The 12,771-nt window shown below is 48.2% G+C and overlaps 1 protein-coding gene across 6 annotated transcripts in view; it reads left to right on the forward strand.

The window, feature by feature from the left end:
• LRP4 (LDL receptor related protein 4) overlaps positions 1–12,771 on the forward strand; it is a 565,328-nt gene that overhangs the window by 459,491 nt on the left and 93,066 nt on the right. For all 6 annotated transcript variants that reach the window (XM_069623191.1, XM_069623193.1, XM_069623192.1 and 3 more), the window contains exons 33-34: positions 9,275–9,388; positions 9,718–9,841. In XM_069623191.1, the coding sequence (XP_069479292.1) occupies positions 9,275–9,388; positions 9,718–9,841 (238 nt within the window). The remainder of the gene's footprint in view (positions 1–9,274; positions 9,389–9,717; positions 9,842–12,771) is intronic.

Raw genomic sequence — 12,771 nt, forward strand, 5'->3', positions numbered from 1 at the left:
TTATAAATCCTATGACCTGTCCAATTTCTGTGAGGTCGTTTTTATTGTTGATGTTTCACGTAGCCGTTTTGTCTACGTGAGCCCTGATTCTGAACTCGCAAAGGTTGAATGAATTGGAATCAAGTTTAACAAGGATTAGGGTGTCGGAACTTAGAGTTCTCTATTGTCTTCTGTAGCCTGTGTACGATCCCCTGAAGCTCCTGCGCCGAGTTATTCACCAACACTAGTGGAAGCGCATGCTGAACAGCTAGAGACTGGATGGCATTGCTCCTGCTGTTATTTATAGCAGCTCTACCTCATGATGTTTCAGGCAAGACTTCCGCTTCAGCTGTATCCTTCCTCCGAGAGATATTCCTTTTGATCTGATCAAAGTCCAATCTGACTTTTTAAAATTAGGCTCAGAAGTGTCACTTCGCTGCTGCTACTGCTCCTGGGAGGATCTCAATGTGCTTAAAAGCTCTGCTTGGGAATCATAACACGATTACATTAAAAGTGTAGTATCCAGTTTGAAAAGTATCAGCATAAAACCACTAAAAGTGCCTGCAGTGTGTGCTATATAGTCTCTGTTGTGTACGAATTGATGCAGTCAGGCTGTGTGGGACTACACCACAATTATCTGCTTGGTATTAGGCGACCCACCATTTGGTATAGGTCTGTACTACAAAAGTTGGTAGTGTGACTGAGCAGCCAGGCCTATCTCAAGAGGAGTAAATGTGAGCTGCAGAGCTGTACAAATGAAATCCGTAAATAAAAGTAGCCAACTAACACTTACACTCAAGGTTTCAGTTATAAATACTTATTTATTTAACATCAATTTTTAAATAAGTATTCTTTAAAAAGGCAATTTGTTGCAACAATGTAAATATACTTTAAAATAACTTTGCAGAATCAAAACAAGTTAGTGGATCGTAATATCTTGTCCCGCTTCCAAACCGGTTTCCGTAAAGGTATGTCAACAGCATTAAATGGCATGATTCTCAATTTAGTAAGTGAGCAGACAGAAGGCAATAGATCGTTGCCCTTGTATGGTGTGTGGATCGATCTATCAAAAGCCTTCAATCAGGTTGATAGGGCACTACTTAGGAACAAACTGAGGCACTGGGGCCTACCTGAAACACTAATTGAAATGTTGGTCGAACTACATAGAGAGACTAAGATAAGAGTTCGCTCGGATGAGCTGGGGCACCTCTCAGAAACCATCTAGGTAGAAAGGGGGTAAGGAAAGGGTGTTTAGGAGCATGCCCTTTTCTTCAATCTTTTCCCGGCGGTCATGGGCATCTCACTGGATCCATCTGCATTGGCCAGCCCAGTGCTGAATGGAAGAAAGATCTTTTGGCTGTCCTATACAGATGATATAGTGTTGCTGGATAGGATGCCAATTGGGCTACAGCGTCTGTTGACTAAGCTAAGTGAATATGTGTGTACCAACAAGCTCTCTATAAATCCCGCTAAATCAAGTATTGTGGTTTTCAAACACCCCCATAGAAAAGTCAAATACTCAAATTGGGAATTAGATAGACAAAAGATTCAATGGGTTGAGGTGGTTAAATACCTGGGATACAATATTCACGCCTCTCCCACCCTTTATAAAGCTGAGGCCGAGGTCGCAGCTAAGATAGCACAGGGTGCAGCACAGGTGCTAAAACTGAACCACAAGTTCTGTAAATTCTCTATTTCTCCATTGGTCAGATACTATCTGGCCGAAATAGATCCAGTATTTCTCTATGACCTGGAGGCCAGACCCCGGCTGTGGTTTATTGATTGGGGTGTATTCGAAGGGCGGCTATCGAAGAGGGTACTAGGTCTACCAGCCTGCACACCCAGTTGGAGTCTTAGATTCGAGCTTGGCCTAAAATCTCTGAGTTGTATGGCAAATTGGAGATTAATCTCCTTATATCGGGAGATCATCATTGGAAAAGAGACTACCCTTTATGGCGACGTCAGGCACCATATCTTAAAATCTAGATCTGCAATCCTGTCGTCACTGGAGAGTAAAGTGAGAGAGTCCCTTTCCAACATCGACCTGGATATAGACACCCTTATCTCTAATCCTTTGAAAATCAAGGAGAAGCTAGAATCCATCGATTGGATAAAAACAATTGAGAATTGAGAAAGTGAGAATGTGTTCTCCTGCATCTACGCGGTGAGAAAACATTAGGTTGCCTCTCAAGTTATCTCATGAAATTTCCGGACAGTTTGTTGCAGAATAATTGTTTACGGATAAGTTTAAACCTGGTCCACTGTGGAGAGGTTCTGGAAAGTCGAAAGCAAGGAGACGGAGCTAAGCAGCTGTGCATAGTCTGTACCAACCCAGCAAAGCAAACCCTTAGGCACCTGCTGATGGAATGCGAAGGGACCTGGAACCTACGTCTAAGACTCTTCAGGAGCTTTGTGTGTCATGAAGAAAGTCTTATTTCAGAATTATTTTGGGACAGACTACTGTACTAAAAATCTGTGAAATCATTACATAGAAGTCAACGTAGTCCCAATAATAGAAAGGGGGGGAGTTCAGAAGCCAGGTTTTGGCAAGAGTGTTTCAATCAATGTGAATGTAATGTTTAGTATATATTGTGTACGATTGAAATGTCGCATTGGTGGAAAAATAATGTGCTTTGTGTATGTTTTAATAATTTTGTAAAGACTCGTCAAGTCATGAACAAATTAAAAAAAGAAAGCAAAAAAAGTTAGTGGATAATCTTTGGCTATGCTTCTTACACAATTCCTACACCCTGAGGCGACTTCAATCACAAGGACAGTAATGGCATTTATATATCTCACTAGTATACTTTGCAGATTCTGAGTTTGCAGAAAGAAAACATTAGGGAAGGAAAAAGGTTGGACAGTGTCTCAGTATATGTGAGGACAACTAAATCTTCCAATGAAATCTAGATAAGCCTTTCGCAGCAGTAACAGTATACAACAAGCTACCACCTATGAGGGACAAACAGTATCAAAGTCATTGGACTAGAAGAGTCTTCAGGGAGCCAGGACAGCCAAAGTCATTTGGGACACAGTCTATGTATCAGATGTACTTCTTAGAACAAAGTCTTGCACAAAGTTAGAGAGTCTTTAGAAAAATCACTTGTAGGATCACAGGCTGTTAAGCCTGTGAGAAGAGAGTTGAAATCAACTTTAAAAGGTAAGTCAATGCAATTCCCAAATGAGAAGAACGCGGCTAAAAGGCAATAAGGTAAGTACCCCAGGCCTAAACAGTACCTCTGGTTTGAAGAAGAGTGGTACAGCTGGATTCTGTCTTGCTACAGCGGTGCAGACCCTTGTTCCTGATCCTCAGTCGTGGGGACAAGAGGGAGGACGTCTGGATGGCCCCTGCGGCGGTACTTGGGTGGTCTTCGGCAGCTACGGGCTCTTTTCTGTTTAGCAAACAGCACTGTTGCGAATCTTGGATACTGATTGGACTCTCTTTACTCCCTCTGTCCTGCACTCTGGTGAGTAGACTCTGGATCAGGAGGTCCTGCTTTTGGATGGTTGTTAGGAGTATTCTCGAGCTTCTAGCCGGATTCGTTCTGCGGCAGACGTTGCACTCGACTACGGACACTCTACCCATGGCATTGGGCTTCCGAGAGGCACAGCAAGTTGGGGATGGTGATCGAGGGGAGTTCGTCTCAGGGTTAGTTGGTCCCACTAACCCAAGGGGATATGATATGATATGCCATTTATAACGCGCCTATACACGAGTGTTTCAAAGCGCAACGAGGGAAGGGAGGGGGAACAGAGGGAAGACGGAGACAACGGTTTTACTAGGCCAGCTGACATTGAGATCACGCAAGTGCAGGAGAGGGGGGGGGAGTGCAGGTAGGTGGAGGGGGAAGTGCAATACATAGGACCAACAGTAAAATATAAATAGAATAAATAAAAACAGTAGGTAAAGGGGCGGCCAGCTAGTGGCAAGTGCAGGTGTAAATGCAGACAGCCCCCAAGTGCATGGGGTTGCCCAGGAGGCAGTGCAGGTGTGCAGCTGGCGGGGGAGGGGACCTGGGACCGAGATCAGAGGGTAGCCAGGTTACCAGTGTAGGTTCAGTCAGGAGTTCAGCAACGGAGAGGAGGAGAGAAAGCAGAAGCAAAGAGGAATTTCTTGAGGTGCTTCTGGAACTGGAGATGGTTCTTCTCAATTTTCAGGGAGGCTGTTCCAGAAGGAGACCCCAGCCGAAGAAAGAGATCTACCGCCTACTTGTTGCTTGAAGAAGCGACTGACCCTGAGGGTGTTGGAGGCAGATGAGCGAAGAGCTCGAGAAGGAAGATATTTAGATAGAGGGAGTTGGAGGTATTGAGGCCCTAGGTCCCAGAAGGCTTTGTGGACAATGCAGAGGGTTTTGAACTTAATCCTCACAGCCACTGGCAGCCAGTGCAGTGATTTCAGTCCTGGAGAGATCCCATCTTTGGGCTTGAGGCCAAGGACAAGTCTTGCAGTCCTGTTCTGGATGAGTTGTAGAGGATGGAGAGTAGAAGCAGGCAGATTTAGAAAGAGGCTGTTGCAGTAGTCCAGCCTAGAGAGAACTAGGGCTCTGGAGACAGTGAGCTTCTGGGGTAAGGAGAGGAAAGGAAGAATACCTCTGAGGAGGTGCAGTTGGTAGTGTGACTTCTTAGATACGTCAGAGATGTGAGGAGAGAAGGAGGAGCGAGTGGAGTCGAAGATGACCCCAAGCTTTTTAGCCTCCCAGGTGGGAGAAGGAAGAGGGCCAAGAGAGGCCAGCCAAAGAGCAACAGGAAAGGAGGGAGCAGGTGTGCCAATGAGGAGAATCTCAGCCTTACTGGTATTAAGGCAGAGATCATTGGCGGCACACCACTCCTGGATAGCGGACAGACAGTCAGAGATGATAGAAGGAGAAGACTCGGCAGAAGGGAGCCTGAAAAGTAGCTGAGCGTCGTCCGCATAGCACAGAAGGTTGGGGCAGAGAGCAGCAATGCGGTGGGCAAGAAGTGCCAGGTATTGGTTGAACAGCCAAGGAGAGAGGTTAGACCCCTGGGGAACACCACAAGTAGAGATAGAGGAGAGGAAGGACCCAAGTTGGACCTGGGAGGGTCGATTGGAGAGAAAAGAGGTCAGCCAAGCCAGGGCCTGATCGGTCACACCCAGGTTTTCACAGAGATGGTTGAGCAGGATAGCATGGTTTACCATGTCAAAGGCAGAAGAGAGATCAAGTAAGATGAGGACACAGGCGGTATTGAAGTCAAGGTTGAAGAGCAGGTCTTCACAGATGTTCAGGAGAGCAGTTCCCATGGTCATGGAGACAACCAACCAATTCAGTGTGAAGTTTAAGCTGGGAGATGGCCAGCTTTTCCAGGAGTTTGCCCAGGAAAGGAGTGATGGAGATTGGGTGGTAGTTAGCAGGACAGGAGGGGTTGGCTGAGTGTTTCTTAAGAAGAGGGTGCACAAGGGAGTGCTTCAGGTGGGAAGGGAAGACTCCAGTGGCGATGGAGTGGTTGCAGAAGTCAGCCAAAGCAGGAGCCAGGGTGTCAATGTGGTCCTTGGTGGTTTTAGAGGAACAGGGCAGAACCTGTTTCGACAAGACTTTCATAGATCGTACTTCTGTAAAACCCTTGTCTGGGGAGAACAGGGGAAAGGCAGAGAAGGAGGGAGGAGAGGTGGCCACAGAAAGGCCAGAAGAGAGGGGAGTAGAGGTAGGAGGAGGAGAGGAAGAGAGAGAGGACAGGATATCCTGAGTTTTAGAGATTAAATGAGAAGCCAGGGCCATGCAGAGGGTCTGGGAGGGAACAGGTGAGGTAGAGACTGCAGCAGGATTGTCCAGCTCCTTGCAGATTTTAAAGAGTTTGGCCGAGTTGTTGGATGTCGCAGAGACGTGGGCTTGGATGAGGGCTCTCTTCTTGGTGCGGATAGAGAGCCGGCATTGCCTTTGGAGCAGGCGGCAGGCCAGTTTGTCAGTGAATGTACAGAAAGCACACGATTTCCTCTCAGCCACCCTGCACTTGCGTTTAAGAGTGCGGGATGTCTGAGTCATACCAGGAATTGCACTTGGTTTTGGGCTTCAAGCGGATCCTCATGACAGGGGCAAGCACATCAAGAGTATCAGATAGAGCAGAGTGGAGCATGGAAAGGGCTGTGTCAGGATGTGAGTCAGCCGAACAGGGTGGTGGGGGTTAGAAAGTGGCAGCAAAAGCCTCAACTGACACACGCTTTATGGGTCGGTATAACCGAGAAGGTAGGTGGCAATGCTGGAGTTTGCTTAGCCTGAGGGGTGGAGAGAGTTAGCTGGAAGGAAAGGCGAAAGTGATCACTCCAGGAGAGAGGAGTGGTGAGAGGGATAGAAAGGGGAAAATCTGTAGAGATCAGAACATCCAGAGTGTGCCCTGCAGAGTGAGTCGGGCCAGAGGGGAGGATAGAGAGTGACAGAGTTTTTCTGAGGTCACGAAAGAGTTGAGATGAAGGACATGTAGCATCCAGGTTGATGTTAGTCTCTATGATATGATATGATAGGTTATTTATAACGCGCTTAATACCCAGAGGTTTCTAAGCGCGGACCCAGGGATCGAACCTGTGTTGCTCCGTGTCGTCTTGTTTCCAAGTCGAGCACGCTGCCGCTGAGCTATCCTCCTGGGACTAACCTCTAAGAAGGAGGAGTTGAGTGGTCGAGACCAGGAGGGAAGAGGAGAGGTCCGCCCACTCAGAGAGGAAGGAGGAGATCTGACCAGGTGGCCGATAGATTGTAAACGCAGTAAGGGACTTGCTAGGAGAGAGAGAGAGCGCCTGCAGACGAGGCATTCGAAAGAGGAGTAGGCCTGCGTAGGAATGACAGAGTCAGGAATCTACTCAGGGAAGATCAGGGCTACACCCCCTCTGGAACATTTGGACCTGGGCGCACAGAGGATCTTGTAGCCACCTCGGAGGAGAGTGTCAAAGCTTGTGACAGATCTAGGCGTGAACCATGTCTCAGTTAGGCTGAGGACATTGAGGTCAAGTTCTTCGAGGAAGCAGCAAATGTCAGAGGAGTGTTTGACAGCTGGGCGAGAGTTTAGAGTGGCAATATGGAGAAGGTTGCCGTACTTTAAAGACTTCCGGGGAGGGGGTGCAGAAGAGGAAGGAGGAGAGGGCAAGGTAGCCAAGGAGGTGACAGCAGGGAGAGGCAAGGAAGCCATGGTGGGAAGAGAAGGGACAGCAGGAAATGAAAGGAAATTGATGAGGTGCGGAAAGCGTCTTTCAAAGAGGAGAAGGTTGGCCTGAGGGCCTTGGACCAAGACGGTACCATTCAGGTAAACATTAATGATGACCTTAGAGGAGTGGACGGAGGCCAGGAGAGCCTCCCACCGGGTGCCACCATTAATGAGAGAAGAAGAGAAAGGAGAAAGCACAGAGACCATATGGAGAGTCCATAGGTCTGGCGAGGGAACGACAAAAAGAGGATGCCAGTGAGGGTTTGCCTGAAGGAAGCACTGGTATAGGTGTCAGCGATATGGAGGCCTGGGTTGGAGACCAGGATGTCCTTTTTGAACTTCTTCCTACCAGATTTAGTGCAGAGAGCAGGATAGTCGATAGAGAAGCAGTTAGAAAAGATAGGGGAGACGGAGAGCACCATAGAGTAGGTAAGGAGAGGAGAGGAGAGGAGAGAAGAGGAAGGGGGTGCGAGGGGTAGGAAGGGTTGTGGAGAACACTAGGGAAGGACTCAGGGAGGGGCTCAAGCAGACGAGACAGAGGTGAGACAATAGTAGACAATTGGACTAGACGACAGGAGCTCAGACACTGGTAGAAAAGGTTGCTAGATGAATGCTTTGCTAAGAAGGCAAAACCCCAGAATGGCACTACTTTCACAATGCAGTGTAAATACCGTAGAAAACACACCTAAGTCTGAGAGTCCTGTATAGTGGGAAAAGGTCTATGTTTCACAATGCAGTCTAAATACTTTCACAATGCAATTTAAATACCAGAGAAAAAACACATCTAAGTCTGAGAGTCTGCTAAGTGGCAGGGTTTTCAGGGTATAGTGAAGGCTCTATTCCTCACCCGGGCCACTCCTACCTTAGTAGTCACTGCTGGTTGATGGCTGGCCACTGGCTTACCCTGCTGACACCTGCAGACACAAGATGGAGCCGCATCTTTAGGAACCGCCCTTTGCCTGGGGCCCTTAGCCGCAGGGGCTGCCCTGGGAAGGTCAGTTATAACCTTCAACACACCATTCAGGGGAGGTTGGGCGGGTTGGAAGGCGGGAGGGCAATTCAAAGGTCCAGGAGGTTGCAGCAAGCTTCGCTCACAGTCTCTTCATTGGGTGTTTCTCCCAGTGGTCGATCTGCCTGTAGTCCCAAAACCCTCACCTTTTAATCAGGTTTATTCAATTCATGCATATACTAGGCTGTCAATCACACAGCAGTGCGGCTGTCCTGAAAAGACAGCCAGCCAGCTAATCAGGACTAGTTACATTCAGTCATTCCTAGAGACAAAGGACAGGGGATTTTCGGGACATCCTGTCCTTCTAGACACACTGAAGCCAGAGGTGGGCTTCAGGTCTGAAGGCTGCCAAAGGCAAGACAAACAAAGGTCTCAAATCTGTCTAAACGCACAGAGTAAAACCCAAGTAAGACCCCACAAACAGAAAATGGCGAAAAAAAGACTGGGGCCATTTTGACAAAATGGTTACCCATGGGTGCTGCACTGCAGCGGAGGATTCAGGCTGCGGTAGAAAAGCACAATGGTAGGAAAAAGTAAACCACTGCCACCAGCCATTTAAAGTTGTGAGGGTAATATAAAAAAGTTACATGAGAGAGTAGGATAAGGGGCTACGAGGTAATGCCCCATCACTCCACATAAGATGGAGTGCTGGCCCTACAAAGAGGAAAGGTAAGTAAAGTCATTTTCACTATACTATTCTTGGGTACTGTAGTTCACACAAGAAAAGGTATTTAAACCTCATGAGAAATCTAAAAGGATTTCTCTGTGACACTGCATGGAAGGTGCTGTGTGTCACCATACAAAACGCAGACACCTGTGGAGTTTGTGAGACTCCAAAAACAGTGAAAACACAAAATCCAAATCCGGTAGAAACACATGAGAGCGTGAGAAAAAGGTCTCACTCACTCCAGGGTGAAAATGAAAAAAGTCCTGAGTCCAGCAAAAGGGGTGGGAGGATTTTAGAACCGACATGAAAATTCCCCCCAACAGTCTCGGAACATGAAATTAAGTTATCATTGAAGGTTAACTTTGATGCAGAGCCTCAGATCCTATCTCTGATTTCTGCCCACCCCTCGCCCCACTCATTGATACTCTCTTCTCTGGTTTAATGCTGAAACTGCTCTGTGCTTTCCACAGGAACGAATGCCTGCGGAGTGAACAATGGTGGCTGCACGCACCTATGCTTCGCAAGGACCACAGACTTCGTGTGTGCCTGTCCAGACGAGCCTGACGCACAGCCATGCTCTACCTGTGAGTTCAGCGTGCTCTGCACCACTTTCAACTTGTCTGCCTATCTACTGTTCCTATCTTCACTGCTACTCTATGCTCTTGCTACACCTGTCACCTCCTGTCTAGCTGGATCCCTACTAACTCCACTTCTACTGCTCCTCATGTGCTGCTCCTTGTGCACACTCCTCCATGATCATGGAGTACCCACTGCACCACTTATCTCTCGCTGACCAAGTTGCAGTATCTGTCGCCATGTCAAAATACACCCACTGCCTCTTACTGCCCGTGCTGCACCTACTTCACGCCATTATTCTAGAATCCTCTTCACCTGCGCTGTCTTCTCCTTTCAGCCCCTGGATTTTTCCAACCTGTTCCTGAAATGACAAGTGCCAGTGGGAGAAGCTTAACCCCACCTCACCGAATGCAGACTTCAACATCCCGAGTCCATACATCACTGGAAGCGGCTGCAGTTAAGTATGTCACTTATACTGTGCTCTGTTTAGACACAAGGTGGGCTTTATAGCCTAGCATTAGTCTGTGCTCGTCCCTGCACAATGCTTTAGGGTAGATTTTCATTTTTATGCACAATCGGCTCCACATGCGAGTTCGCCAGTAGTCTGTCCTAGATTTATGGATTTTTGGTTTGTTCTCCTGAGCGAGTTGGAACCTTTTTCCACACTCATTCTTTTCCCCTATCTTTTGGATACATTGTATTTCTTTTTGTAACTCTTTCTTGGAGAAATGCTTTCCTCCATGTTTTATGGCCTCTGTCATTGACCTTTGATACACACAGCGCACTCTGCAGTGTGGCTGGGAGCCCCATGGGCTTCCCTTTTTATTTTCTGTTATTTTCCTTGTCAGAACTAATGTTCCCAAGGGCAGGGGGATATTTAGTATCCTTACCAGCTTTTGTATTGTGAGATCAGAACACCCCACCTGATGTCGAGTGCTGAGGGGTTACACAGTATCCCCTTTCTCACTGCTTCTTTCACTTTTTGGTTACGGTGACAAGCTAAAGTGAATGGCAGGTGGCAGTGGTGTAATCCTGCCTACGTTGTTGCAATTTTCACTTCCATGCTGTACTCCCAGCTGCAGTAGTGTACAGAGGGTTCACCATTGACCCAAAATAGTGACTATTCTTTTCTCGCCATTATTTGTTTGCTTGTCCCTTCTTGGTCTTTATTCCATTGTGCTGCGTGGGGGAGGTCCTGGTTTGACTTTTGTCTTCGATGGGAATCCTTTGTGAAGCCTGCCAAGGCTCCAGTGTGTCTGAGGACAGAAAACGGGGGAGGACTACGAAACTCTGCTGTTCTGTCTTCTGGTGTGCCTGCCTGGAACCAGTTCCAACAGGGTGGGGCTGGCCTACCTAAAAGGGCAGCCGCCACCCAAAGTTTGAATGGTACAATGCTGCTGATTGGCTGGGTTCCTACATAAAATGCTGGATCATAGGGCTGAAGACAAGCTGACCACTGGAACTGAAGAAACGATGAGGAAGAAGAGGAGAAAAGCCTGCAGCCTCTCCCAGACGACCATAGATGGCTTCTGTGTAACTGCTGCTGTGCGACCCCTTCCTTCCAAGTGTCAGGAGAACTCTGACGAGTACTCTCTCCTTTAGACTGGTGTGATCAATCAGTCTTGAGACAACCAGCAGTTCGAGCCATCTCGCATACGGGTTGTAACCTTTACAGTCTAAAAACCACCAATACCCGGGGACCTGTGGCCATCTTGCAGTGCATAGTCTTACGAAGATCAAATCCTCCCAAAATTTGGTGGACTTGTTCTGGACCTCCAGAGGCAACATTCCACTCCTTGAAGTCCCCTCACCAGAGTGCTGGACCAAGAAAGCGAGACTAATCGATCGAGCAGTAACCATTCTTCACTAGCGCTTTGAAAAGGGTGCCAAAATCACAGAACCAAGAGGGATCCTTTGCTGAGTGCCTCTTCACTCGACTCCTGCTGCGAGGTCCCTTCCAGTGTTCCCCCTTTCGTCTGCCTGACCAAGAATCTGCTAACCTGGTCTGCTGCTGCTGCTGCTGCTGCATCGTGCTGCATCCTCTTCTTCATGCCTATGGTACTGTGAGACTCTAGGTAGAACTTACCTAGAGTTGCTTCCTGTGTTGCTGAAGTCCTGATTCGTGTGTTTGGGAGTTCGCTCAGGCAAAATGCCTGTGTCTTCAGGGAACAAAGAAACATGAGCGACTGCCCTCTGTGTGGGAGGATGAAGGGCTGGAAACTTTATGCAACAAAAGGGTATCCTTCCACAAGCTAAGTTTATGACAATGCTTTATTCATGATATGTCGCCCAAAGTTCACAGATCTAATAGCTTTTAGCTACAAGTACCCATTCTCCAGAATGGGGTCTGGCATGGATTCACATGCTCATGAATGTTCCCCGTCGTCAGGCTGGGAATCCTCGGTAAAGAAAAAATCAGTTTCAGTTTCATATCTGAACTGTCTTTCTACTAGTAACCAATCACTGGTCTCTGGGTCATACTGCCCCCAGCCAATGACTGCCCTCTACCTAAGCCCCTCCTCTGGCAGCCATCTTCAGATTTTTACGGCACGTTCAAGAGTTGGGAGTCCTCGTGCTGTAGGTTTCAAGCTTTTACTGTGTTTTGCGAATTTTCAAAGAGATTTCATCTAATTTTTCGGTCAATCGAGCTTCAAGCTCCACCGTTCTACTTCCGATCAACAGGGACCCGTTTCGGATTTTTTCTACACCCCTCAAGGGCGAATATTTCATCGAGTTTCACTTCTTGGAGGCTTCCGGAAGACCTTTGAGGCCTACCCCGTGTGGACATGGCCCAGGAAAAAGGAAACACGACGCCCAGATCCAACCTCTTCAGGAGCTGCCCTGGATGTGGACTGAAGAATGTTTTCAAGGAGGATGAACATTCTCGATGTCTCTACTGCCTTCATGAAGACAAAATGCAGGTGGAGGAGGCCTGTGCGTTTTGCAAGAATATGTCCGAGCGGACGATGAGGGATCGTCGTACCCGCCTCACCAACTGGCTGGAGGGGAAGAGCCCAGCAGCGGGTGAGAAAAAGAAGTCGTCCGAGTGGTCTTCTTAGTCCTTCGAGGGCGCTCCGGCGACCCAACAAAAGGCTAAGCACCGTGAGTCCGCGGGCACCGGGAGCACCGAATGGTCGGGCTCCTTGGCTGCCAGGCAGGGCGCAATTTCACCGAACCCGGATAAGCTTCGGGAGAAGTCCCGGTCTATCCCGACTGCAGCCGAGGGGGAGCGAGGCAGTGACCCTCCCCCCAAGGTGAAGGCCTCAAGCGCATCCAAGGTCGTGAAGGCCTTGATTCACCCGGCTAAGGCCTCTATCGAGGGAGTCGTGGTGGCCCTGGCGAAGCCTGCGGAGGCTACCCCAGTGGAGGCGACCTCGGGGCCTAGAGTTTC

The sequence above is a fragment of the Ambystoma mexicanum genome, chromosome 11, assembly GCF_040938575.1.
Source record: "Ambystoma mexicanum isolate Mex_15411 chromosome 11, UKY_AmexF1_1, whole genome shotgun sequence".
Lineage (NCBI taxonomy): Eukaryota > Metazoa > Chordata > Amphibia > Caudata > Ambystomatidae > Ambystoma > Ambystoma mexicanum.